At 39.9% G+C, this 17,986-nt stretch overlaps 1 protein-coding gene across 2 annotated transcripts in view; it reads left to right on the top strand.

The window, feature by feature from the left end:
• The first annotated feature begins 7,275 nt into the window (after positions 1–7,275).
• Positions 7,276–17,986, top strand: part of LOC125292783 (ankyrin repeat domain-containing protein SOWAHA) — a 23,952-nt gene continuing 13,241 nt past the window's right edge. For both annotated transcript variants that reach the window (XM_048240208.1, XM_048240207.1), the window contains exons 1-3: positions 7,276–7,493; positions 9,635–9,696; positions 10,270–10,548. In XM_048240208.1, the coding sequence (XP_048096165.1) occupies positions 7,370–7,493; positions 9,635–9,696; positions 10,270–10,548 (465 nt within the window). In that variant the 5' untranslated portion in view covers positions 7,276–7,369. The remainder of the gene's footprint in view (positions 7,494–9,634; positions 9,697–10,269; positions 10,549–17,986) is intronic.

The following is a 17,986-nucleotide window of genomic DNA, read 5'->3' as shown; positions in this document are numbered from 1 at the left end:
AGAACCTAGTGGTATTTGGGGGAGCCTTGTCCTGGAAAAGTTTGGGAACCCCTGCCTTATCATACATGTTCATTCGTACTCGCCGCTTGACTTATCGTGACTAAATTCAAGATGGCGGCGAACGGTAAACTTCCTGAAGTTACTGTCTGTATAAATCGTCTTGTAAGTAAACTACCAGTGCTTTTTCAGTTCTAATGTCTCCTTTTAAATAGCAGGGCCCTCGGAAGTCTACCAATGAAGTGTGGAGCTACTTTGAGACTCGTAAATGGTGTAAAACAGTGATTTATTTTCATGGCTAGGCCGATACCCGAGGCGGCCCCCTTTGAAAACCTGTTGGTAGCATCGACTAAATAGCGCCAGATTTCGGAGTGCAGGGGACAAGCCGAAAACAGCTATGAGACATACGTTCACACTCAGTATCATGTTTCAACACACTTTAGGTCAATATCACACCGGAATTCTCCTTTAAGTTTCACTTGCGCAGGGACGCACACACATACGCCACTATAGTTGATGACACCAAATGAGTATTTCCTGATTGGGGAAACTTTTAATTTATTTTTCTTTCAGTCTGTGGTTCCATAATACGATTCAATCTTGCTGCAAATGATCAGACGTGTGATCAGAGAAGCACCGGGATAATTTAACTTCGCGGCTCTGTGGACCAGTGATCCTCTAGTAGGCCCATAGTTTGAGAAAAGCTGCAGATCATAGACAGAGAAAGCATATGCTCTGAGAACAGAACGCAGTTGCGTGTCCAGTGTAACCAAGGGCCTGTCTCAGAAACAACAAGTGGCTTGTTGCGCACACCCCCCCATTCAATGTCTTTGACTCCCTGCAATGTCTTTGACTCCCTGCAATGTCTTTGACTCCCTGCATTTTCGTGACAAAAAGTGTGTGATTGTGTTTCAGCCCCAACCCGCTTTCAACGGTCCTGGGCGTGTGCATCACTTACCTGGGGAACACATGTTCTGCTGGGGAACACATGTTCTGCTGGGAAACGTTGGGCCATTCATTTATGTTACCACCACGTACCATGTACCACGTACCTAAATATTGTTGCAGACCATGAACACCCTTTCATAGAAACACTATGGCAGAGGCCTCTTTGCGCAGGATAATGTGTGGCCACAGAGCAAAAATGGTTTAGAAATGGTTTGAGGAACACAATAATTTCAAGGTGTTAACTTGACCTCGCAACTTACAGGACTTAAAGGATTTGCTGCTGAGATCTTGATGCCAGATACCACAGGACACCTTCAGAGGTCTAGTGGAGTCAATGCCTTGACCGGTCAAGGCTATTTTGGTAGCTGGGTAAACTGGGACCTTCATAATATTAGGCAGGTGGTCATAATGTTATGGCTCATCCGTGTATGTCTCAAATGAATGCACTGAGCTTCAAAAGATGAAAACAAATACACAAATATACCAATAGAGGGCACTGCTGTTTTGGTAGTTTTGGCTATTTGGGTTCTGGGTTTTAGAGAGATTTATAAGAAATCATCATGTGTGGATTAATCATGAATAACTAGATGAATATTTGTACACAACGTTTGCATCTAATGTGAATTGACCACCTGGTTGTTACTTCCAAGATAGTTCAAGAACCTCAGGAAGTCTCAGGTAATGTTCAGATGTTCAGTGTTGCAAGTTCATCATAAAAAAGGAGCACAACAAAGGTCAGATCACTCTACCTCTCATGCTAATGAAAGACAGCTGCCCTCTAAACTGGCCACTATGCACTTACCATTGAATTCCACAGGCTACACAGGGAAAGATGTTGGGGTTGATGATGGCAAACCAAAACCTGAGTATGGGTTGATACTCGCACATCAAGCCGGTTTAGGGTAAGGGTATAAGTTGTGGAATAGCCATTTTAGGGTAAGGGTATAAGTTGTGGAATAGCCACTCTTGGGTAAGGGTATAATTCATCATCATCGCCATCGCTACATAAATGTTTCCGGCTGTTCCTTAACTCTAGAATTCACTTATTTCAACACTTTTCAGCATTATTGAACATAGAAGTAGGCTATTTACAACAGCAGAGTAAAATATCTAGGGGAGCTCTACAGTCGCCAAAAATACCTGAACCTGCATAGTGTACCTTTAGAATTAGGGCCCTGTTAAAAGTAGAAGGATATTGTATCATGTGGCTGAAAAATTGAATAGATGGTTATGTAAATATTATATATTATTGGATATCAGAGGTCTGTAGTACTATCAAAGATAAGTAGATACACACTTATAACATATGCCTAATTTGTCTGACATATGTTTATTAAAACCACTGTGGCATATACTCACTGATCTCTTACCTGAGACTTCTTGAGATCTCTATGTAGCTCTATCTTCTGATAACTGACCATTTATTAAAGTCAACTGTAACCTCCATGTGTGGCAGAGACAGGCGAAGTGAGGGTGCCCTGTGGAAAGGTGTATTTACAGGTGATTATATCCATTAATCTCAGGATTACAGCATGTTGACTCCACAAGTCCCCTAATCTGCTTGATTGAGCAGTGGCCTATTCTATCTGCTGTGATTTGTTCCATAATCCTGCCCCACCCCTGCTCCGCTCTCACATCTGGCCTTGGGGGACTTACTGATGTAATCCTCCATTTTAGAACAATTTTATTATGCTTAATCGCTGATACACTGTATTTTAATTATAAAAATGCAGCTTTCAGCTCCAGGACTCAAAGTAATTACACAACTTGATTCAATTAGCTTCTCTCTCTCTCTCTCTCTCTCTCTCTCTCTCTCTCTGGTGTGTGCATGTGTTTTGTTGGTGTAGCTGTGGTGCCATTTTTTTTACATTTGAGACAAAACTGATAACTGATGTTTATTGTGAGATTGAGACAAAACTTAGGACTGATAACTGAAGTTTACTGTGAGATTGAGTGAAGTCCATTCTTTATGCATATCAAGACACAAAAGCAATGCATCTTGCAATACTATATAGCTCTGTTGTTCTTTAAAGACTTAATTTCCTTTAGGTTGTTTTGTTTTGTAGTTCAACCTAATTGTGATGGCAGACGTTCAGGAGAGATCAACACACCTGTTTGTCCCTGCTCTCTACCCAAGGTATTTACTGTAGTAACTCACAGCAACACACCTGTTTGTCCCTACTCTCTCACTGCAGTAACACACCTGTTTGTCTCTACTGTCTACCCAAGGTATTCACTGTAGTTCTGTGCTCTGTCTACCCAAGGTATTCACTGTAGTTCTGTGCTTTGAAAACCCCTACAGAGGGACAATAATAATTCTACAGCGCCATGCTGTCAAATATATTGCTATTACACATCTGTTAACACGCAAGATTGCTTTAATGCCAAGTGTACTATTGTTGCAAGTTTGTTGTCTGTAATCTCAACAGTTTATATTGCTGTAGCTCACATATAACATGTAGGCTTATGCATATGTACCAGTATGTTATATTGTATATGTCTGCCTGTATTTTAACATGCTTTTCCTGTGACAGATGTCAAATAGCATCCTGTAAAAAATGTCAGATTATCACAAAAGGGCACTTTGATTAATCCATGATTACAGAAGCACTTAGGTTTATTAAGTCCTACAATCCCTCCAAACCCGGGGTCGCTGCGGGATTACAGGCAGGTAGACACCATTGTCTGCCAAACAATCCATGGCTATAAGCTCCTCTTCCCCTTCACTGATTCTGAGGCTTGCAGACAAACTGCTGTTGCTAAATGCACGGGTGTGAGTGTCTGTGTGAACACTAGTGTGCCTCTTTTATTAATCAACATAATCATCCTCTCTGGGCAACATGGTGACTACATATGCAGGATTTGAGTGTAAGAGAAATAGGCTGGACTGCCAGGTGATGGGGTGTTTACATGTTCAGCGCTGAGACAAGCAAAGGCCATATGGAGTTATCGTCCAGCCAACAGCTGCCTCACTGCAATGCCGCACAGCTGCTTCGTCCAGGCTCACCAAACGGCTGCACCACTCACAGCTCAGCTGCCCAGATGTGAATTGAATCAAACAAAAATGTAACTACCAGTACTTAATTAACTCTTTACCTACTGGATCATTGACCTTTGACAAGTGTTGGAGCAGTAACATCACCACCTGACGATCCATCGGCCCAGGTTTGATTCCCAAACCCATTGTTGCGGGTCTGTGACACTGTGGGTAAAAGCGTCTGCTAAAAACCAGTCAACTTTAACTTCAGCAGATCTAAGCGGTCTTGAAGGAGTATGGTAAAAACACGTCTGACAAACATTTGGGCGTTTTGAAAACCAATAAAAGAATCTTAACATCAATTCTAAAACACAGGAAACCACTAAAAGCACTTAGGGCTTGATCCTAAGGCCGTAGCCAGGATTTTTCAAATACTGAGGTCAGGGGTGTCGTATATGTTTCATGCATTATAGCGTAAAGCACACTTACTATACAGCCTATTAGGCCTAAGGCTCATTTAGCAAAGTAGCCATATTGGCCTGAAAACTGTATAAAGGGTATCGTGATCATTTTGCCAACATTGACGTAGAACCATAGATTTGTTCAGTTTATGGTTGAAGGAGAGAAATGAACATGTTGTTAATGATACAGGGGAACTTTACCACTGTGTTGCTTCACCTCTTCATTTAACAACATTCTGTAAATGTTTAGGAACTGAGGAGACCAGTTGCTGGAGGTTTTAGAATGACCTGTGGTCCCATTCCTGCCTGATTTCAGCTGCTCAACAGTCTGGGAACTTCTTAATCATGTTTTCCATTCCATGATGCACCCAAATAGACAGATCTGGACTGCAGACAGGCCATTATAGCACCTAGACTCTTCCTCAATGGAGAAATACTGTTTAAATACTGTATGTGCAAACAGAGTTGGCATTGTTTTCCTGAAACATTCAAGGTCTTCCCTGAAAATACATTGTCTCGATGGCAGTATATGTTGCTCTAAATCTGTGTACATCATTCAGGTTAGCAACTGCGGTTTTGGGAAACACACCCCTGAATGACAACTGATCACATTACTAAACTTGTTTCAGCTCACACAGGTTTACTGCTGTGTAAAAACTGCATTAAAGTTCAACTACAACAATTAAATAATTAAATGATTAAAGTTTATCAATTTGATTAACCATTTGAAATGACACAAGATGCTTCTTGCTTTGATGAACAGATGTATGCCCTTACTTAGAACTGACATGTTCAGCTGATTTTAGCATTGAGGTGCTTTGGAAAATGAAAGTGACGATAATGTGGTTGCACCCCACAATGTGTCATTTTAAAAGAGCCTGAGATTACTGAAATTGTATCGGACTATAAGAAGCTTACTGGTGCTTACTTTTAATATTATCTTTTATTGTAGACAGAGCATATAAAAACACAATTGCAAGTAGGCCTATTTCCTAATTAAATGAGGATTAATTTAGGATTTATTGGGCTTTATTCCACAACAGAAATCTTCAAGATTATTGTGAACTAACTGGACTGACATGGCAAGCCTCAAACTCAAATGCTGATTTTGAGAGCTGACTTATGGTGATATTTATTCTTTTCTCTCTCTCTCTCTCTCTCTCTCTTTCTAGGTGTGTGAGTGAGTGTGTGTACTTAAGATCACAATCAATGTGTGTGTAACTGAGGTCAGTTACTTTCTGAAAACTGAAAGTAAATCATTTAACACCAAGAGAAGAATTACCCTCTTAAAGTTGCATTACTCAAAGACATAAACTAAATGGTTGCATAATGTTGAAAGGATTAAATAAAAGTAGGCTGCTTTATCCTCTGCAGAAGGTTGAAAATGCCATAACCTATTACAGTTTGATTGTTAAAATATGAGTAATGTGAAAGATAAAGTCATCTAACATTAAGTAATCTTAAGAATGACTGGGTTATTCTTTGATTCTCCCAACTGGTATAGTGCACACCCATTTCCATAACATATTTATCAACTACAAGATTGATCTGTCAATAACTTTGAATTAGACATCTTATATCTTATTTAACAACAGTCTGGATGAAATGTCACTAACTTGTGTTGTTAAATATATTACATATGGCAGATATTTCAACTTCAAAGGCTTATCTATAGTTTTTGTCCTCTTATCTAACTGTAGATCACATTTTATTTAGGGGTCTGAGGAGACTAATGAATAATACACAGGATTAGGATTAAAGAAACAGGGAAACACACCCCAATCCCAATCCTCCCCCACCTTTCGTATGCCCCCATACATGCACAAATAGGCTGACACCAGACATAATTTCCCTGCATTTCCTTCTTCCAGTAACTATATGCATGTGACAATAAACTTCCTTGTATCCTTGTATCCTGTTGACACCATAGGATACCCAAGGGAAACACACCCTGTAGACACCATATAGGCTACACAAGGGAAACAGTGCAATCATTCCTTTCTCTATTAATGTGTATGGTTGCAAGACATCACTCAAAACACTAATACCAAGAATACTTTCTTTTCCCAACAAAATAGAGAAAGCAGACAGCATTGTTTTATACTATTATTAATGAATGCCACGACATAATTGTTTAGTTCTATACTATTATTAATGAATGCCACGTCATATGGAATTGTTTCATGAGCACCAGAGGTGCCATGAGTAAAGGCACACAGTCATATGAGTCCACCAACCACTCCCATCTGGTTGCCTCTGATAAATCATGATAGATCTAAACACACTGAAATAGGAGGAACAACACAGCAGATGGCCTGCTATGAGGTCGGCCTAGAACATTATTGGTTCTTCTTCAAGGGACACTTGAAGACAGCGCATGTTTCGCCAGATTTGAAAAACCTGAATCCATGTACAAATGTAGACCTACATTAATTTACTCCAAATCCTTTGTCTTTGAGACATACTTTCACACAGGTTTCCTGTTTTTTATTTGGTACCCAATATCTTAATTACCAATGACTTAATTAAATTTGATGCCGCTAGGGGCGCGTCTAGATTTCTAGGCTATTAATTACCCTTGAGTTCATTGAATTAGACTATTATTCCATGGTTAATCTTGGGAAAGAAGTAATTCTTTTTCCACAGTGTTTGTGGTCTTGTAATTGTATATTTCACATCAATCAATTGTTCTGTTCAGTATTTCAAAACAGAGTGTGCAGTAAAGTTTTCATGTTGTCCACAGTTGGCGTTGAGTAGGGGCAAAGTGCTCTTGTCAAAAGTTTCTCTTCCAAAAACGCCTGTAAAGGGTTAAAATGTAGGAGGCGCGCTCACCGGATTTGGGTGGAGGAAGTTAGACGCTGAGTAGGCTATGTTAATTAACTGGAAAGCACTATGTAGGATATGTCAAATCCTAGGCTACAATATCTTAGTGTCTTAAGGAATTTACATTTTATTCTCAGTAAAACACTAACATTTCTTTGATAAAATGGGAGACGTCAGTGAGGAGACGCTATTGAACTACATTTATTCTTTAGGTGGCAAAGTTAGAAATGCAGATATATTGAAAAAATACAAACCCTTCATAAGCCATAACGACTTACAACTGCGCGGTAAGTAAACTTAGCCACGTATTTGTAGCCTTTGTTAAACATCACAGAACGAAATGTGCCATGTTTTGCCAGCATGGGCACGCCGTGATTCCTCGATAAGAGGCTAGGTTTTTCGGTCTTTAATTATACCTGTTGCATATGTTTTCAAAGTTATAATCTACTTTCATCACGTTTTTTATGTTTCTGGCGCCATATCTGAAAGATGCATCCAGAAGTGTTCAACTCGGATTAACATCTGGTTTACATTAGACTGCCTCTGTGAACAGTTATAGTCACGTTTGGAATTCTGTCATTTCCTTTCCTTGCTTGTGCGCTGGTTGGGAGTGCCTCGGTAGCCTCCTCATCTGACATCCAGGCATGTTAGACCAACTAGATGCCAGACAACCCTATGCCAGATGTAATGACATGTCCTTGATTAATGGATCATTTGTTGAAAGCCCATCTGAGAGATGTTATTATTGTCTTCCTTCCTAGCCCCTTCATGTGTTCCATTAACTAACATGTTAACATTTTTTTAATTTTGTGAACGATTCTATAATCAGATAATTGTCACGTGTGTTTGAATAAACAGGGAGGGGGAGAGATAGAGAGATTTGACTGATGAGTTTGTATGTTCCACCATAATTATGAGATAATTATACTGATTATAAGAGAAATACTGACATGCTACAACAAAGTACCTTAAGTGGTAATCCAGCCTGACCTTGAAGTGAGAGGTTAGTGCTCTGGCCAGATGCTCTTGGCAGTGGTGCACAGGGGTTTGAAAAGCCTCTCTCCACAAACACCATCTGACATGGCTTTCAAATCATAATCATCCTCATCTATTTAAAGCGCTGTATAAAAGCATGTGTCTCCGACATTTAATCATGTTCTTGTCATTACGCCTTTGTTAATTTCACAACATGCTTGTGTTTGTGGGATGTACAGAGGGATGACATTCAAATGGTCTATTCTGCTCATATCTGAGCAGTAGGCCTACTGCCACTCAGGGATGCTTTTCCCAAAACCATAGTTGCTAACCTGTTAGCAACTTATTTGGTTGGCAATGGCTTACTTAGCAACTATGGTTTTGGGAAACCGCCCCAGATTAGTTACCGAACACATTAGACGTCCACTAACTATACAAATTCCTGTGGCCATTTGTGCAAGTGTCTGCTTCCCTCAGGCTTCCTGTTGTTAGTGGCATATGAGTGTGTCAGTTTGTTACTATGACAGGAAACAGGAAAGGTCTGAATTGCCTTGGGGTTGTATAAATACTAACCAAACCTACTGATATCCTTAGTACTAATATGCAAGTGTTTCAGTACTTGACTGAAAACTGCATGGATATTAATATTTTTCTTTATATGTATGCCTTTAAAGAGATCCTATTTTTGCCTTTGGACTAGTGGTGTTTACTCTTACTGGAATGTGGTCAGTATCAGAGCCTTGGCTGTATGTGGACTGGATTGAGGACTGTTTTTCTTGTATATAATGTGTATGTGTGTGTTTGGGTTCAGTAGGGGGTCTGTGTTTAGCTAGGTGCATGGGTTTACTCAGTTATATACATTTGTGGTCTCTGAGGAATGAGCCACACCCCTCTCATTTTGGTTATTTAAGGAACTTTTCAGGGCCTACTGTGAGTCCAGACCCCCAATGTTTTTGCCAAACGAGGTGCAGAGAAATACTTCTTAACCTGGTGTTGAAGAATATCAGTCAAAACAGCTATGCTAATAAAGTTACAAAAACAATTGCACATGTATGGACTATTGGCTTATCAGCTAGTTCATATCTGGCTACAACAATTCGTGTAACAAAGCTGTTGTTATCAAAACATTGGTGATGTTGCGAGTTGTTGCGCTGGTGTGATTTCCCAGTTTTTTTTATAACACATGGTGCAGCAAGTTGCTGGTTGATAGTGTTGCAGCTTGTCTCGTCGTGAATCTTTGGTGAAAATTGGCCTTACGAGGCAATGTTTTAGTGTGACATTCAGAACTGGCAAAGAAAAATAAATGCTTACTAAATTACCTAAATATTGTTTTAATAATAAATATGATTGAAAGGTGGTTCACAAAATGTTTTTTAGAACTTCACATTCATTTTTGTTTGAGGTGAATTGTTCTGGTGAAAAATATTTTAATGGCCAAAGTATTTCTCTCTAGCCAAATACAGGGAGGAGTTCAAAGCCATCATTGACCGAATTGCAGTGGTGAAGTCAGAGAATGTAAGTACTGCAAGCACAATGGAATAAAATATTTTTCTTTGTGCAAGCATGAAGAAATATCATGACATTAGATGGATAAGCCAATTAAGCTTATTGTAGCTGTGACTCCAGAATCACTATATGTAATCCTACTCTGGCCCGTCCCTTGGCCACCATTTTAATACATTTGGTTTAATTATAATCTGTCCAAATATTCTAAAGTATCATCTCTCACACACTGAAAAACAAATAGCTGGATTTACTTGATTTTATCATGTACATTGGTTGCACATGAATGACATTTCTCTTTCAGTTTACCAAATTGATTCATGGTGTGATAACCCAATTTGATCAAATAATTCCAATGAAATTGGATTAGATTTAGGCCTAAATATTCATGTAATTTCAACGTGATTGTGCTATACAGGTGGCATGTACTAAGAGTAGGCATTCAGATGTACTTATTGCAACATCACTGTTAAAGGAAGATACTTTTGATATTTTAAGGCTTCAAGATGAAGTCTTAAAATGAAATAAGCTAAATATGTTGTGCATGAATACTGCATGACTCTCACAACCTGCTGTTTTCCATAGGGGGAGAAATACCTGGTTTTGAAGAAGCGCTACCGACAGCAGTTGCAGGACAGAGACAGAAGTGATCAGACGTTGCCAGCTTGCACATCTCTCCTATCTGAGGGAGCTGGGTCATCACCTATTCCTCACTCTCAGGACGACCAGCACAGCCTGGCCACAGATGTGGACGGCAACTGCTCAGAATCGGAGAGGGAGAGGGAGAAAGGGGGATCTAGAACAGTAGTCTGGGACGGACCAACTATTACCATCACAGAGTCTCTGAGTCGGCTTGCTGATCAGGTGAGGAGAGCCCATCTGTCTGATTTTTACTGGAACAGTTATCGAAGAATAGACAAAAACCTGTTCTGAAAATACAGCCTGCTCTCGCACAGAGCTTTCACTCCCACTAATGCTCTGGCTGGCTGTTTCAACGTGCTTCATGGAATAGCATCAGAATCTAGAATTAAACATGAATTTTCACCAAGATGACAAATACTGTGACTGTGCTCTATGTATGGCACGGCAACATCCTAGCAACCGGTTAACATATTATGAGGTTGATATGCCAGCTCAGCACAACAGCATCCTTCACCAACAAATGTTGCAGTTGTTTTGCTACCTCAGGTTTCTCTCAGTTGCTTGGGTTCATTTCCTGAACCATTTCAGTAAGTGCATTTTTCAGAACAGTTTACACAGGACAGGACAACATTGTGGATTACCAGCAAGAGGTCATAACTCAATCGAAGTTCCTTCAAAGGTGTTACAGAAGTGAACACTACAATGATAAGACTGACAGTATTCACACTATAGGGACAGACAGTACAGTATTTACTAAGAACTAGATCACAATATTTCATACTGATATAAAAGCACAATATGAAAATAATACTATTCCTATCTTCTTTGCCACAAATCATCAGCTTACATCCTTCAGACGTACAAACACACACACATTAATCCAAAAAAGTACAACTTAATTTGGCATGTTTAGGGGTGAACTCGTCTTCCTTGCCTATGGTTTCCTCGTCTTCTGCCATGCTTATTGTTATTATGACCGTCAGATTTTTTTTTTTTTTTTTTCGCATGTTCAAATTTCCGTCAAGGATTCCCGGGACACTGAAAGACCGGGGTAGGGCAGACACAGTTTTCTGTGAATATCTCGAGAACCGTAAGGTTTAGGAGGACCTTTTTTTTTTTTTGTATGTTGGTCTTAAGGGGGCATGTCAACCCATCCCATTACCACTTATTTCATGTATAGCGCCACCTAGTTAAAAATTAAAAAGCAAAAAATTAGGTATTTTCATCACAATATCTCTGGCTGACATGGTCAAAACTGCACGAAATTGAAAGTGTAGGATCATTATGACACCCTCCGAATGCATGCCAAGTTTTGTGAACTTTCGTTCATGGGGGGCCTTACAATAAAATAATTTATGTGTACATTTAGTGACCGTACACCAACAAGGATTCCCGGGACACTGAAAGACTGGGGTACACGAAACTTGGTGGGCATGTAACCCCACATGGATAGCATGGAACCATCGTTTTTCGTTTTGATCTGTAGCCCCCCCGCTGTACTGGACCCCCCGAAAGGAGGGTAGGGCAGACACAGTTTTCTGTGAATATCTTGAGAACCGTAGGGCCTAGGATGACCAATTTTTTCCGTATGTTTGCCTCCAGGGATCATGTTATCCCATTCCATGTGCACACATCTGCATAAACAGATACACACGCACACACATACATTCACAGTAATCATACGTATGACACATACTCACACAGTAGACATATGTACGCATGCACAAACACACATACGCAGGCAAACACACAAGCACGCACACACACACACACACACACACCCACACACATAAACATAAACGTGTACACGCACACATGCACACAATTCAAGAATTTCTCAGAATTATGAACAGGCAAGATGGGGGTGGGGTTGTATAAAATGAATTTTACATGTGAAATCTATGAACTAATCATGTTTTGGTACTTGTTGTCTAGCAGATACCAGTGAGAATTGAGTGTGGATAATGCAATTCAGTGAGACAGTTAGAATCATATAGGCCTTTCAGCGTGATTTATTTTTGTGGAAAAAATGTGCTGGACTGGGTGGCGGTCATATTTTGTACCGCTCTGCGGTACATCTAGTTCTTCATGTGAGCTGTCCACATCGTGCCTCATATGTAAACATGACATCAACAACAGTATATTATTAATATTGTGGGATGACAAATTCCTATCATGGGGAGGAATTGTACCGGTTTGTCATAGATGAAATGATATGGCTCATTCCTAGTTTGCAGTTCAATCGATCTCAGACTGACAAGTGGCAGCACAAGCCGTTGCACCACCACAGCCACACCACACCACACCACACCACCACTTCACATTTGTAAAATGGAGATAGTCCAAGCCACTTCCGGTCGATGTTTGTGGGAACCCCCGAAGGATAACATATTCACAAGAGTATTTAAAAAATGCTTCATGCTCATGTGAATGAGATCCCTGTAGCGTGTAAATAAAGTGAATTATGAATTCTTGAAGAGGTTGTCTATGGCTATGTGAATCACATAGTGGCACACAGTGTGGATGGTTGCAGAATCTTTTGTGGGAATATTAATTGAACTGGAGAACAGATTATACCTGAATCCTTTTATGGTTTGTTTTCTGAGTACACTGTAGGACCAAGAGCAAGTTTTCCCTGCAAGTTCTCAAACTGTCTTTAGAGAACATTGAGGTCATTCCCCCCACATTTCTCATCATGTATACAGTACCATTACACTGTGTGGTATAGCAAGGACTTTTGAGATTATTAACTGGCAACACAGAGTTGTGGCCAACCAAATTGGCATGAGATGACCTCACAGTCCAAACATGTCATGTTTCTAGGCAACTTGAGTCAGTCACCCTGTTGCGTAATCTCTGTTAGATTGTCAACATTAGAAATATTCAGCAGAGGGTGGAGCAGCATGGTCAGCAGCCAGTTTGACTTTTTATAGAATCGGGAACGTCCCATCTCACACTTTTTCGATGCTCAAAGCTACTGGATGAACCCAGCTGACCGCTACTTTTCTTTAGGCTACTTTTCCTGGAAGTGAACAGTAATACCAACGTAACTCTATGTTCTGAAATGGCTATTCAGAACACAGACACACCCTGTGATGATAGAGAAAACACTGACCTAAACTGTAGTTTGACCTAAATTGTAGTTTCAATTCTGTCTCTCTTAATGTTCTTAAAGTTCCTCAAAATGTTGCTCTCTTGAATTCCGCTTTTCTGGCTATTCACCCAAAGTAGCATGCAACTGTCTACAGATGGCACAGTTATTCTTGTCACAGTGTTTTTGTTATTATTCTTTAATTCCCAAAACATGTGGACCTTGAGTGAGTAATGAAGACAAAGTATGGGCCTAGGGTCCTGACGTGGGTAATGACACAAAGTATGGGCCTAGGGTCCTGACGTGGGTAATGACACAAAGTATGGGCCTAGTGTCCTTACGTGAGTAATGAAAAGCCGCATGGTTCACACATTTGTCATAATTAAGCATGGAATCAATCATTTCATTTCAGCCTTGACTGTTCCTTGATCATGACACAGGTTTCATGTCAGTCAAAGCCAACAGTTGTGTCATATCAGTGGAAGTCACAGTGAATGTTCCAAGCAAACATTAGCAGAGAATATATAGTAACAAACAGTGTTAGTCAGCATATCACTGAACAGTGTGTGTACCCATATTCACACCCCTGGATATTCAGACAGACAAAATAACCATGGATGCCCCCTGAAGGAATCTCGTCCCACAGAAGGGTGTGGATGGTGGTGGGGCTGTTTAAAACAACTCGGCAAATTACCAAAGGTATAATTTTGGACAATGTAATACACGCATTAGGCTTAGGCTTACATGAAATATTCATGTAATTTCAATGTGATTGTGCTATAAGTATAGTATAAGTAGGCCTATAAGTATATATACTCTTTTGATCCCATGAGGGAAATTTGGTCTCTGCATTTATCCCAATCCGTGAATTAGTGAAACACACTCAGCACACAGTGAACACACAGTGAGGTGAAGCACACACTAATCCCGATGCGGTTAGGTGCCTTGATCAAGGGCACTTCAGCCGCTTCTTACTCGTCGGGGTTCGAACCGGCAACCCTCCGGTTACAAGTCCGAAGCGCTAACCAGAGGGCCACGGCTGCCCCAATACTAATAGTAGGCATTCAGATGTACTTAATTGCAACATCAATGTTAAAGGGAAGATAACTTTGACATTTAAAGGTCTCATCTCATCGTTTTTTCATTAATTTTGCAGTGGTCTGTAGTATTGATGAATGCCCTGTGAGCCGGTTTTGGTGAAAAAAATGCTGTCCCGCCTGTTTCATGCTGTTCTAGTTTGGTGGGGAAGGTGGGCGGGGAGGAACGACTGGATTTCGCCTCTAGTCATGAATATTAATGACATGCTAATGAATTCACCTCTGATTGGCTAACAGTACTGTGACGCTTCCTCCAGTGCGTCCTCATCCGATTCTGCCTGTGCTATGCTCCATATTCAACTTTACAGTGCTAAAACCTGGCTAAAACTCGAGTCAAAACTGTTGCACAAAATGTCTTCGGAGATACAACTTCATGTGTTTGATCCTAGTGTTCGAGTAGGAAGAAGAACCGCTTCCTGATCGTTTGTCGGTGAACGTTGGTTTAATAGAATGGTAACAATTCCCTGTCAGCTTAAAATTTATCCTAAAAGAGGTAAACGTTTGTGACAATCGTCATATTGCTTTCAAGTAATAAACAGTTGGAAACGTTTTAAAATAAAGACCTATTTCTTTACACAGTCAAAAGTCTTTGCAATCTTCCTAGTAGATATTTTACTTCACAACACAGGTAAGCACCCTAAATGCAGTTCAGCCACTGACCTAGCCTGCTAATGCTATCAGAATAGCTAGATAGTTATGGTTTGAATTCCATGATACTATCATTGAAAGACCACTTGGTCATAGCCCAATATATATATATAGATCTAAATGCAAACACGCCTACCTAGCTATATTTTGCTGGAATTGAACCAGAATGCCTACAGAAGCAGAGAATGTGTGCTGCAAGACTTCTCCGGTAATGAGAACTATGATAGCCTGACATTGGCAGAGGTTAGCCTACTCAAGTTGTTTTCTGTCATACGTGACAGAAAAAGTAGCCTACTATAGGAATCTTATAGTATTTTGGGACTAAATATTACAGTAATCTTATAGGAATACTATAGTATTTGGACATACTATAGGTACTATAAGACTACTATAGAAAAACTATAGCGGTTACAGGATATTATAGTTATTAGTAGTACTACTACAGTATGTCCCAATTATTCCTATAAGATTACTATAATATTTTGCCCCAAATACTATAAGATTCCTATACTACTTTTTCGTAAGGGGATTGCTCATGTGGTTAGAAAAATGGGCAACACCAGTACCCCTGTTGTCTGTATGACCCTGTACCCAGGATTAGAACCAGTCTGCCTTAGCATAATGTACTCCCTTCAAAATGCACTAAACATTCGACTATGACGACTATGGCCCTCTGTGAGACAGAAGATATGAAAGGTAAGATAAACCTTTAGCTTAAAAGGGACAAAAACTGATGAAACTTCTAAAACAAATATACAAAACAGGTCAATTTTCTATAAACAACTTTATTATATTTACATACAGCAGTGGTACTCAAAGTGTGGTCCACAAGCTAGCTCAAGTGTTCCACAAGTAGATGTGGTAAAATATAATAGACGAGTTGTTTGCAATATTGAACCAACAGTTCTGCAACACTGATGTAACCTATGCCAGTTTAAATCATATGAATCCTCTGACACCATAAGCAAGGTGCAAAGACAATAAGCAAGGTGGTTCAGTAAGAAGGCCTATTGTGTAATATACTGTTGAAGTAGGTCTACTGTTTTTTTTGCTAGGTGGTCCGTGAAACACTGACAAATAGTAATATTGCAGTCTATTAAAATAATGCAAACACAAAACAAGAACATCCAAACTATGCACAGAATTAACAATGTCCTTTTTTTTGCCAGACGATGCAGACATCTGGCCTACAGATCCTTTGTAAGATGGTGCTGGGATTATTTAGGGAAAAGTTTGTCTGAGTTGGTCTGAGTTGTTGTTTCGGCTTGTATTGTCCTGGGGATCCGAAGGGACAACACACAAAACACATTCGTTGGCTGTGATGATTTTATTACATTGCTCTTTAATTGCGCTGGGCCATAGGTGGAGCCATCAGGTGTTATTGTGGAGATGTCGCTTTCATCCTCCTCCTCCTCTTGATCAACCCGAGGTCTTCTAGCTGGCCTTGGATGAAGAGGCTTGATGGCAGTAGAGGTAGCAGGCCCCCATGCCCATGGTGTATCCGAAGTGCTTGTATCAATACTCATACTTTTCATGAAGTATTCTGTTTGGGTACCTAAAGTAAATAAATGTGTATTACTGTCAAGTTACAAGATACTAATAGTACACAGGACATTCACTATCTCACAAAACTTTACTGGCACAATGGAAACAAAAATATTTTTAGTGACTGTGGTAAGGTGTATGATGTACTAAAGTAGCATACCCACAAGAAGACATTCGGTAATATAAATTCTATCTGTTATGCAATTCATGGGTTTCATCAGGTCCATTTACACAGGTGTATTAATCAAGCATCATGCAGTCTGCATTCATAATCGAGGTGCTTGATTTTATACACCTGTGGAAAGTGACCTGAAGAAACCCATGAATTGACTTTCCAAAACATTGACGAGCACATAAGAACCTGTATTAGCCTACTAGAAAAAGACTTCTAGAAACTAACTAGCACAACAATAAAAGTTAGATCACAAACCTTTGCTTCTAACGTGATGACCTAATGTAGGCTAGAAAGCTGTGTAGCCTGACATGAGGATGTGCTCTGGAAGACATACAAAACACTAAGTAAACAACAAGTAATCAAACAAAACATCATTGTATGTCAATGTAATAATGGCAAGAAGACATAAATTAGACTGAAGTGTAAATACCTGAGCTCTAGTGATAGCAATTTAGCCTAATAGTGTAGGGGTATTGTGTTTTTGATTTTCCCTGTTTAGACTAGAACAATACCCGTACTTAGTTGAGCATAAAATATTGTTGCTAATATTATTATTTGTGGTTTAACGCTTAGGTTAGAAGATTATAGGTTCAATGAGTTATGAGTGTAGCTACACCAGGCACATAACTGAAGCATTCCGTTCGCATTATGTACTGCAACAATTAGCTTCCAATAGGCCTAATCAATGGAAGTAGCGTGTTAGTGGCCTGTAGGCTACGTTCGGGAAAATAGACCATTCCTCTAATGGATTTTACCAGAGCCCTTCCTATTAGGCATTCTCTGATTTTACATGTCGCGAACAGAACACTTCAGTTACGTGGCTGGTGTAGCTTCCTGTAATATAGGCTAGCCTAAGCCTAGCTTGTACCCTTTTCATGCATGTTAACGTGAAGAATATGAACATGCTATTTTGTAACAGACGTTAGGTGGAAAAGTTTGTTTGTACTTACAGCCTGTGAGCTGGTGGTCGATCGTCATGACGGTACAGAACATCGATGCAAAACCACTTTCTAAGGCAGTGAGTGTTGTCGAAATGATTGGAACACAGAACTAATGTTGCACTACTTCGGTGGTGGTGTTCCAACGATAAATCCAAACCATTTC

The sequence above is a fragment of the Alosa alosa genome, chromosome 4 (genome assembly GCF_017589495.1).
Source record: "Alosa alosa isolate M-15738 ecotype Scorff River chromosome 4, AALO_Geno_1.1, whole genome shotgun sequence".
In the NCBI taxonomy this organism is placed as follows: domain Eukaryota; kingdom Metazoa; phylum Chordata; class Actinopteri; order Clupeiformes; family Clupeidae; genus Alosa; species Alosa alosa.
This window is presented reverse-complemented; position numbering and strand designations above follow the sequence as displayed.